The following is a 10,872-nucleotide window of genomic DNA, read 5'->3' as shown; positions in this document are numbered from 1 at the left end:
GGTTGAGGGGATCAACTCTGTGTTATTGAAAACACGACATCTTCTGATTTCATCTGTCTTCTCGGTTACATTTTACAAGTTGGCTACCTTGATGCCAAGAATGGGTCAGCAACAAGTTAACCAGATAGAGGCGGGACACGTGTTTGTCGAAAATGTCAGGGATGCATTGGTTGCAAATATCAGATGGTGAGGTCGATGAATGTAGAAGTATATTCAAGATGCCTTAAAACATTTTGAGTTACAGAGACCATCGGTCATTAACCCGATATACCACATAGGTCCTATAGAGTTGATCTCTGAAACAGACGGTGCGATTGCAGGAGATTCCAAACACTTCATTATCCATGTGCGCATGTCGTAGCAGTGTGTGCTAAAGTCTCGCTCTTGAACAATTTGTTGATGATGTGTACACCATTGAGCGCACGTTGCGTGATTGGGAAAATGAGTTCCTTGTCCTCTCTGACTTGTCTACGTGGGAGGTGCCTCCGACGACTTTCGAGCTTGTCCTAAACAAAAGGTTGCATAGGAATTTGAAATGCCATTTACAATCATTCAGAATTCATAATGAAATGGACATTAGGGAGAAATTTGACGGTAAGCATTGTGAATTATGCAGATTAGTTGGTCATAATCGGAGTAAATGCCCGCAGCAAAACTACTATATTGGACAATCTTCACGAACGGGTAGGAATTGAGCTTATGTAATCCAATGTACCTAATTTATATTACAAAGTTTGTTCCAAGTTTTAATGTTGTAATGTATTTAATTTATATTATAAAATTTATAATACAAAGTTTGTTCCAAGTTTTAATGTTGTAATGTATTTAATTTATATTACAAAATTTATATTACAAAGTTTATTACAAGTTTTAATGTTGTAATGTTGTAATGTTGCAATTAATCTAATTTATGACCATAAAGTTTGTTCCAAGTTTTAATGTTGCAATTAATCTAATTAAATAAATATAAAGATTGTCTTTTTCTTAATTTATATTTTTTTAGAATAAAAAAAGTACAAACTTTATAATATTTAAATTGCAAGAAACCCATAAAATTGATGGTTTGATGGTGCGGTCCTAGGGGTATATTTCTGCGAGGGTCGACGTTCACGTTGTGGATGATCACGGCGATCAACATCCTCTTCAGTCGCAGGTGGGGGTGTGTGAAACACGAAAGAAAAATCATATGCCCCGAACGTCATCGATGAACTTGAGCCGGGAGGAGTGCTGTACTACGGTGGATACAACCCAAGAGAAGTGGAGTAATGCGATGGATACGGGTCGGGAAGAGTGTTGTACTGCGGTGGTACTGAACTGAAAATATCAAACCCAGAATAATATTTGTGTCCTGACGAGCCCGAGAAATAGTCATTGACCCGCAATTCCAGATGATAAAAACTATCACCGGAATGTATATGCGATCGCTCGGGCTTTGGCTTAGCCTCTAGCTAGGGCTCTGGCTCGTATGCCCCAAGTCGATGCATGTGCGGCTGGACTATAGTCAACTGCTGACCAAGTAAATATGGTTTTCCTGTACTAGAGTACCATTGTATGTTCTCTAACGATGGTTTCAAATCGAAAGAAATATCCATCTGAGGTCTTCGCGCCATCCAATTATCCCACACTGCAATATATTTCTAGTGCACAACCCCGCAATTATTTCCATGTTTTCCTCTCTTGTTAATCCCGTGAATCTTCCCCAACTGCATTGGCAGAGCCGGGATATACTGGATGCAACCAAACTTCCAGAGTACTCGATCCCCGTTATAACATTTGACTATCTAGAAAGTGGTAATTGGTTCGTTAATGCACCACGGGTGAGAATAAATGTGGGCAGACGAGGGTATAACAGCCGTAATTTCTGGTCTCTGATACGGCATCTAGATAAATTACATAATTAATAACATGGTTAAAATTTAACACGGTTTGAGTAAGATATACAAAGTAATTACATGTCACGGATATTGGAATAGCTTACCTCTTCTCCGACATATTGTTATATATCGGGACAGTGTATGACCTCCCGATACTCGGATTGGTACTCCATCTACGAAAACAAATTACATGTTAGAATAGTATCGTTAGAATAGTATCATTAGAAAAAAATGTCAATTAATTGCTATAACAGGTTAAATTTTATCACTTGTTCACCAGTGGAAATACGTATGCTTTGTGCCTAACTGATGCCATCCGATAAAAAGCCCATGACTGTAGCAATATAAGGCAGCCTCCTGTGTCTACGGCATCAGGCTTTATCGTCTGACAAAGCTCACCATACAACATAACCAGAACTGCGAAACCTCAACTATACGAGCGAACATTCTGCAAATCAGTTAATAGGGGTAAATACATCAAATGAACCCTGTTATTATTTGCATCCGGCAGCAGTACACCCCCTATAATATACATAATGTACGCTCGAGCTGTGCACATCACGTCCTGCTCAGTGGCATTAATTGATAAATGTTCAAAATTGGCTTTAAGCCATGAAAATATCAAACCCGTAAATTTAGACTCATCATCGTTGGGTGAGACTCCTAGTAGGCTATAACAAAGAGCAACCGGCTCGGCTATCATACTTACGCCCATTATGGCACTCCTGTCGATTGGGAGCCCAAGTTGCAATGCAACATCCTCTAGAGTGACAATGCACTCCCCACACAACAAATGAAAAGTGTAAGTCTCCGGGCGCCAACGCTTGACCAATGCGTATATTAAATCGTATCGAAAATCAAACGTCCGGATCAATGCTGGTGACCCGAATTCGGCTAACTCCAAGTATGGCATTAGTCGTTCATCCAAGGGATATCCTAAACCATTCACCCGACCCCTCAATGCGCCGTATGGGCCTTGACACTATTAAATTACAGAAAATAGTTATTATAACATAATTTATTTCCGTAAATGACGTAGAACTTTTTTAAGGGAACCCATGATTAACAAATAACAATATATTATCATATTATTAACTGTGTTTGATATGTGATCATCGTTCTTAATCAATGAACCCCTTGCGATACCTGCAATTTCAAAACAAATTTCGGTAATTAATTTCTAAGTTTGATGCATTATAAATATTTATCAAAATACCTAAATTTTATATATTGTTTTTAATTACAAAAATACCAAACAATTTTGCCCACTTCATATTTTTTGCTATACTACATTAACAAAATAAATATATCTTATAAATTTCAACTCAAACTCCAACTCAATGGTCTCATTCACAAATTTCATCTCAATGGTTTAATCTTTTACCTACATAAAAAACAAAAAATTATATTAAAATAATAAAATAACATGTCAATAAAAAAACATAACATAAACTATCTCAATATAATAAATACGAATATTTTTATTATTATTTTAAATTGATAGTAAGTAAAATGTATTGGTTTAAAATATAATATATATAATAACATGCCAACTTAATTATTGTCAAAAATACAATTTTTTTTTGCATAGAAGGATTCAAAAGAAATTTCATTTATAATATTTATAAAAAAACATAAAATAAAATTTAAAAACATAAACTCTTATTCTCAACTATAAAATCTTAAAAATTAGAACATGTAAACTATTATTCCTAATTTATCTCATAAATTCCAACTCAATGGTCTCATCTTTTACCTACATAAAAATAAAAATTTATATTAAAATAATCAAAATAACATGCCAAATAAATTAAATAAAAATAAATCTAATCAACCTAAAACACACATAACCAATAAATTACATAAAAAATAAAACATTCTTTATACATAACATAAATAGGCTTTTCTACTTCAATAAACATTAAAAATAACTTATGAATGTATGAAAATATAAAATAAATACAAACCTACCTTAATAGCCCTTTTAACCAAATAATACCTTATAAAAATAAAATAAAAAATTAAATTCGAATTAAATCAACAATAACAACAAAAACAAATTAACATTTTGTGATTTTTTTACTAAATAAAAAAAAATTACCTTTTTTGATTTTTTAAACAACAATCTCTCCTGTCCTTTTCTATTTATTTGTTTCCCTTCTCTTTCTCCTTCCCTCTCTCTATTCTGCTTCTCTTTTTTTTCTTTCTTTTCCCTTTCCCGCTCTCTCTCATTCTTCTTCTTCTCTTCTTCAAAGATTGTCTTCTCTCTTCCGGCAAAAAAATGGGACATTGGGGACCTTTATAAGGTCCCCCCGAAACACACAACTCACGGGAATGCCATTCGACCCTTCCCACCATTGACAAGGTACAGGGTGTGCCGCCTGTGGAAATGGTGTGACCAGGGGTGTGCCGCCTCTCCAATAGGCATGACCAGTGCTGCTCAATTGTCTTGTCCCATCTATGATAGTGGGTCGGGTTTTGTTCGTGTACAAGTTGTATTTGGTCGGTATTTCTTTAGGTGCCGCCTATTTAGTTGTCATTACCAGTTTTTTTTAATTATTTTTTTTCAGTTAAATGTGTTAGAATTTTAGGGTGGTGCCGCGTATGCACCACCCTCCACTTGTCTAGATGTACCATTTTGGTACATAATTTATTTAACATGCCATTTAAGTAATTTTTTTTAAATATATAGGTAAAAAACCCTTAGGTTTCTATGTTTAAATTTGAGATTTAATCTTTATAATTTAATTTTTAACATAATTTGATCTCTGTATTTTTATAATGTTATTAATTAGTCTAAATAGTTAACATAGTTAATGTTTCGGTTAAAATATTATATGGTTATGTATAATTTGAATATCTTAAAAGTCATAGAGACTGACACGTGACTTCTCATTTTTCTTTAAGGCTTGCATTTCATCTTTTACATTATAAGGCAATGGTCAAATTTCAATTTTGGCCCTTACACTATGTTCAAACTTGAGATTTAATCTATACAATTTAGTTTTTGACATAATTTTGTCTTTCTACATTTATAAGGTCATTAGTTAGTTAGTTAGTTAGTTTTTTTTTTTGTAATAAAATAGAGATCAATTACAAAGATAAGACAGTTGCACTATAAATGGAGTTCCCATCTTGCTCAATGATTTCCGTTGGGATATCCTTGAATCTGATAGAACCATACAGGAACTTTTGCATAGCACCAACCAATATGTGAGCTGTAGCATTAGCTTCTCTTGGGACCTTCTGTAAAACCACCTACCACTTCCCACTAAAAAGTTTCTTTATTCTAATCAGAAAATCCTTGTTCGACTTACCATAAGAATTATTTGAGATTGTTAAAAGGGCTTGGGCACAATCTGTTTCAATAATGATATTATCCCATTTAACATCCCAAGCCAACACAAGGGCATCATAAATTGCGCAAAGTTCCACCTACTCGACACTATATCTTCCAATATTCATACCCACACCTCCAAGCCATCTACCCAAAACATCTTTCGCCATAATAGTAGCAGAAGCAAATCCCAAACTCAGTGATCTCTCCCCATCCGTGTTTAATTTAAAGCATCCTGATGGAGGAGGTTTCAATTACTGCAACGACTAAGATTTCTAGAAGAGCCAACAGATCATGGAACAAGACAATGTTTGATAGAATTCACCAACTCCATGAAAAGATAATAATATGCTTTAAATCAACATCCACTCCTTGGAAAATCCACATATTCCTCTGTTTCCAGATATTCCAACAGATTATACCAATCCATTAACTATTTCAACCAAAATATTGACGTTAGTTTTCTTAAAAACACTATTCCAATAGAAAAAAAATTATAATGACAAGTTCGAATGGTGTTTTTAAGCGAAAAATTATTTATATTGTTACGTGACTAGCAACCGATTTGTTTTTTTTTTAATTTCAAAATTCACATCATATTATTTAATAGAATAATTTTATTGGTGGTAACAACTAGAGTCAAAATTTTAAATCTGAAAAGTAGATGGATTAAATTCCTAAAAATAAAAGTAAGGGACTAAATTCCAAATGTACAAAGTGTATAGAGACTTAAAACATATTTTAACTTTCAAACTTTTACTCTATAATTTGAGAAAATAAATAATCAACCTAACCCAAAGTGTGCGCCAATAACCGTACTAATTAACTTTTAAAGTAAGGTTTTATTAGTAAATTGATCCTTAAAGTATTCCAAATTCTTATATTAGTCGTTAGAGTTGTTTTTTTTGTCAAAAGTTGTACTTAAACTATCATTTTATTTTTGGAGTAACCAAAATATAATACTAACCAATAAGAAAGTCACATATGGCACATCGTATACTTTTTGGATAAAATTAGACAATTTTTTAATTTGAGTATCACTTTTAATTAAAAAATTAAAAAACTAACCTATAAAATAAAATGAAGTATGCTTTGAATGTATAGATGTCTATAGGCCAAATCAGGCTAAAGCCTGATTTAAAAAAACCTTCCTTGCTCAGACTTGAACTCGGCTCATCCTAACATGTCCAAAACATCATAATATTGTTTTAAAAAAATAAATTATATTATTTTATATTAAATATTTATATATTTTATAATTAAATTTAAATAAAATTAAAACAATTAATTTAAATTTAGTTCTGATAAGTCAGCTTAAGGACAAACTTTTTTTTTTAACTAAACTTGACCGAATCGTTCAAGGTGGTTAAGCTAGTTCAAAGAACAGTTTTATTCAAATTTCAAATTACTATTAAAGATTTAGTATTTGGTACATTAGAAGTATATTTTCTTTATTCTACAAACAACCTTAAAAATTGTCATGTGTCTTTTTTTAATTGGAACACCAAATTACTCTTAAAGATTAGGTTAATATTTGGTACATTGACAATATATATTATTCCACAAGTAATTTTAAAAATTGACATGTGTCTTTCTTTTTTAATATTTTACTACACTCTATAAAATACATGTCAACTTCTTAACCCAAGGGGTGAGCATTTGATTAGTCGAGTCGAATAGAGTAAAAAATTTCGAGTTGACAAATCTTATTTTAGCAATCGAACTCAATTTGAAATATTTTTTAATCGAATTTATTGAGTCAAGTTAAAGAATACTATTATTTATACTCAATGTTGCATTTACAAGATTATTTAATTACATAAACAATATAATGGTTTTGCTTTTAAGTTAATGGGTAAACATTTATTAAAACGACGTCGTTTGCCTTTTAACTTAATGGTTTTAACTTCTAATTTTAGAAAAGATAAACATTTATCAAAATGACGTAGTTTGCCTTTTCTTATTCGGATAACTTGAATTGTGTAATTCATATTCGAGTTAAACCGAAAATTTTAATTTTTATTTGAGTTGGTTCAAATAACTCGAATTATTTAATATAAAATTTAAAACTTTTATCAAATTTTACTCACCCTTACTTAATCCTAAAAGCCTAAAACTTACTCTGATTGTACCAAATATTTTCCATAAAAATAATAGATGGTATTTTGTCCTTTTCATTTTAGTTTTTATGTGAATATTTAAAAAAGAAAACATAAGTAGTAAAAATTTATATTTATGAAAAATATTTGGGGGAAAAAAAAAGAACAAAATCCAAAAAGGATGAGACATGAGAGTACAAAAGTACAAAAACCGCAATGCTTATCCCTTCGGCTTATAAATACGAAAATAAGAAATAAAAAGAAAAGCTTGCGTACGGACGGGACCAGGATGGCCCCACACTTTTACCCTCTTTAGTACTGAACACGTGTCATGGTATTTGTCGTCTTCCTTACCGACTCTCTCTCCCGCACGTGAATAATCTCTTTCATTACTTTTTAACTTTTTCAGCTTTTATTATTATTATTATAAAAAGATGTATTAGTAAAAATAGGTTTTGACTTTTTAATAAAACAAATACATACATAACTGGGCAAATTGCACATAAAAATCCTATTTTTTTTAAAATTTACCGAAATAGGCCCGGTAAATAATTATTTACCGGAATGGGCTCATTTTCCCGAAAGCGCATTCACGTCAGCACGATGTCAGGGTACGTGACAGGAAAACGCGTCCCTGAGGGCGCGCTTTAAGTCCATGAAAGCAAAACGCTCCTTCAAGGACGCGTTTTGCCCGTTTTTGGATTTTAAAGTTTAGGGTTTTAGGATTTAAGATTAAAAATTAAATAAATAAGAGATTAGAATTTAGGGTAGAGGTGTTCATGGGCCAGGCAATGCTAGGCCCAAAAATTTTTTTGGCCCGCTTCCTAGGCCCGGGGCCGACCCGACCCGAAATATGGGCCTGAAAATTTGTCCAGGCCCGGCGCGAGAAAAAATTTCTAAGCCCGATTCCGGCCCGCCCTGATCCATTATTTAATAAACACCAAAAAAATATTTTTAAATATAAAAAGAATAAAAAATATTTTAAAATTAAAGAATAAAAAATATTTATTATATATTCGGGCCGGACCGTGCCGGGCTCGAGCCAAAAAAGTGGTGCCCAAGGCCCGACCCGTTTTCTAAACGGGCCTCGCTTTTTTGCCCAAACCCATATTTTGGGCCTATATTTTTACCCGAACCCTCCCATAATTTTTGCCCGGCCCATGAACACCTCTAGTTTAGGGTTTGTTAATTAAATTATTTATAAATTTTTCATAATTTTGTGTATATTATTTTTTAAGAAAAAAGTAATTAAATTAGGGTTTAGGATTACTTGAGTACTTTAATTAAAAAATTTAAAAATTAGATTAGGGTTAGGGTTAGGTTAGGGTTTAAGGTATTTTTAAGTTAAGGGTTTTAAGAAAAAATCAAATAAATTAGGGTTTGTCAATTAAATCATTTATAAATTTTTCAAAATTGGATTAGTTTTCGTGTTTATTAATTTTAAGAAAAATCAATTAAATTAGGGTTTAGGGTTACTTGAGTAATTTAATTAAAAAATTTAAAAATTAGATCGGGGTTAGGGTTAGGTTTAGGGTTTAGGGTGTTTTAAGTTAAGATTTTTAAGGAAAAATTAAATAAATTAGGGTTTAGAGTTTAGGGTTTGTCAATTAAATTATTTATAAATTTTTCAAAATTGGATTAGTTTTCGTGTTTATTAATTTTTAAGAAAAAATCAATTAAATTAAGGTTTAGGATTACTTGAGTAATTTAATTAAAAAAATTTAAAAATTAGATTAGGGTTAGGGTTTAGAGTTTAGGGTTTAGGGAGACACGTAATTACCGCTGCCTCTCATCTGCTGACAATTTACCCATGGATCCTAAACCATGGCATGTATTCCGACACGCATGCTAACTCCGGAACGATGATCGGTTCCCGATTAGGTATATAATCATACCAATCTTCTCGGCCAATCCGCATGCAATTGTCGTAGGTCGATTTTGTGATGATCATCAAACACCTTAGTTCCCATGGAAATCGGTTGTTTACATCCAAATTGCCGTAATTCTCTATCCAACTGGTGCATCTCCACGGTCGCATAGTTGACCAATGCAACTTTCACATGCCAAGCGTTTGGATTTTGGAGGTACTCATCCGGAATTACTGCCCGAATTACCGAATCCTCGTATGGTGTCCATTGAAACTATATGAACATGATGCGTATATTAGTTATATACATAATACATAATACTAAATACTAAATACTAAATACCAATCGACTAGCTCATGATGGAAATATTAATTTTATTTAATACTTACTTGTGCTTCCGACTGTTGGTCTAATAGAAGTCGTATATCTTCAAGAGAGGTAGGTAATCGAGCATAACTTGCCGGATGGTTCCACCTAATTAAATAAATTTTTAGCATACTATTATTTTTAAAATCTATGTAATAATTGTAAAATCTAATATAAAATTTACCTCGTTATGCGTGGGAATGTATATGGGTGGTCCACTCGAGGACGTAAAAATTGAAAGCGAAATCGTGCCCATGACTGCAGTAGTGACAGGCAACCTTTGATTTTCGCTTTACTCGGTCGCGTCGCCCCGCAAATCTCCCGATATAATGTTGCCAACACGGCAGACCCCCAACTCAATTCACCAGCTACTCTAAAATCAACGAGTTTCAGCAGCAATCTTAAATGTACGAGGTTCCATGACAAGTCCGGCATCAGAGAACTCCAATTATCTGAAGAATGTATGCCCGAGCATATCAGATTCTTTCTACTTCGGTTGAATCATCATCAGGATCCGGGAATGTGTCTCGTAACCAGCCCATCTCGATTCGACCTCCGTTAATTTTCTCTGGTATAGCGCCCAAAAGCTCGTAGCACACCGCTCCCCAATCGCCAGATTGAACAGACCCGGATCTTGGTACCGCCCACCAAGCAATCCCAATGTGATTGACATCTTCCAAAGTGATAGTGCACTCTCTACATGGAAGATGGAATGTGTGTGTCTCGGGTCTCCACCTCTCAATCAACGCACTGATAAGTTTCGGGTCCAACTTGCATCCCCGGCCTACCGTCGCCACGTGCCAAAAATCCGCTTCCCGCAGGTAATTCTCTACCAACGGTGATGGAGGACCATGCATATTACGGATATAACATTCCAATATCCGATCTACAGACTTTTATAACAAATAATAAATTAATACTTATTTAAAAATGCATAAATAAAAAAATCTTAAATAATATTTAAAAAATAAATTTAACAGTTACCATTTTCATTTGTTCGACGGATATGTGATTGTTATCAAGACGAATCAATTATCCGGCCATTGCTAAATTCGTACAAATTTTTACGATTTAAACAAAAATTTAAAAAAAAATTAGATTTTTTTAAAAATAATGAAAAATAGGATTTAAGAGAAATTTGAGAGGAAATTGAGAGCAAATTGAGATTAAATATGGATTTGAGAGAAATTTGGAAGGAAATTGAGATGTTGTTGAGAGAATAATAGAGAAAGGATTAATTTGTGAAAAAAAATAAGGGGTGGGGGTTTTTATAGTTTTTTTTACCGTTGGGGGTTCACCAACGGTCAAAAAATAGCCGTTAATCTTAT

At 33.1% G+C, this 10,872-nt stretch overlaps 1 protein-coding gene across 1 annotated transcript; it reads right to left on the bottom strand.

Annotated features, from left to right (window-relative positions):
* Nucleotides 1-1,777: 1,777 nt before the first annotated feature.
* LOC105781339 (protein MAIN-LIKE 2-like) lies at nt 1,778-2,787 on the bottom strand. Its single transcript, XM_012605884.1, has 4 exons — nt 2,362-2,787; nt 2,144-2,259; nt 1,979-2,047; nt 1,778-1,880 (listed from the first exon to the last, which is right to left on the bottom strand). Exons 1-4 carry the CDS (start codon nt 2,785-2,787, stop codon nt 1,778-1,780), a joined length of 714 nt encoding a protein of 237 aa, XP_012461338.1.
* Nucleotides 2,788-10,872: the final 8,085 nt, after the last annotated feature.

Source organism: Gossypium raimondii, chromosome 13, assembly GCF_025698545.1.
Source record: "Gossypium raimondii isolate GPD5lz chromosome 13, ASM2569854v1, whole genome shotgun sequence".
NCBI lineage: Eukaryota > Viridiplantae > Streptophyta > Magnoliopsida > Malvales > Malvaceae > Gossypium > Gossypium raimondii.
Note: the sequence above shows the minus strand (reverse complement) of the source record. Positions and strands in the feature narration are given on the sequence as shown.

What these genes read in the sequence shown, in the direction of transcription:
- LOC105781339 (XM_012605884.1), bottom strand. Translation starts at nt 2,787, where the DNA reads ATGCCATACTTGGAGTTAGCCGAATTCGGGTCACCAGCATTGATCCGG. An exon ending in CGGATGCAAATAATAACAGG is followed by an intron (nt 2,260 to 2,361) that starts GTTCATTTGATG and finishes GAGCTTTGTCAG; the next exon opens with ACGATAAAGCCTGATGCCGT. An exon ending in AACAATATGTCGGAGAAGAG is followed by an intron (nt 1,881 to 1,978) that starts GTAAGCTATTCC and finishes TAATTTATCTAG; the next exon opens with ATGCCGTATCAGAGACCAGA.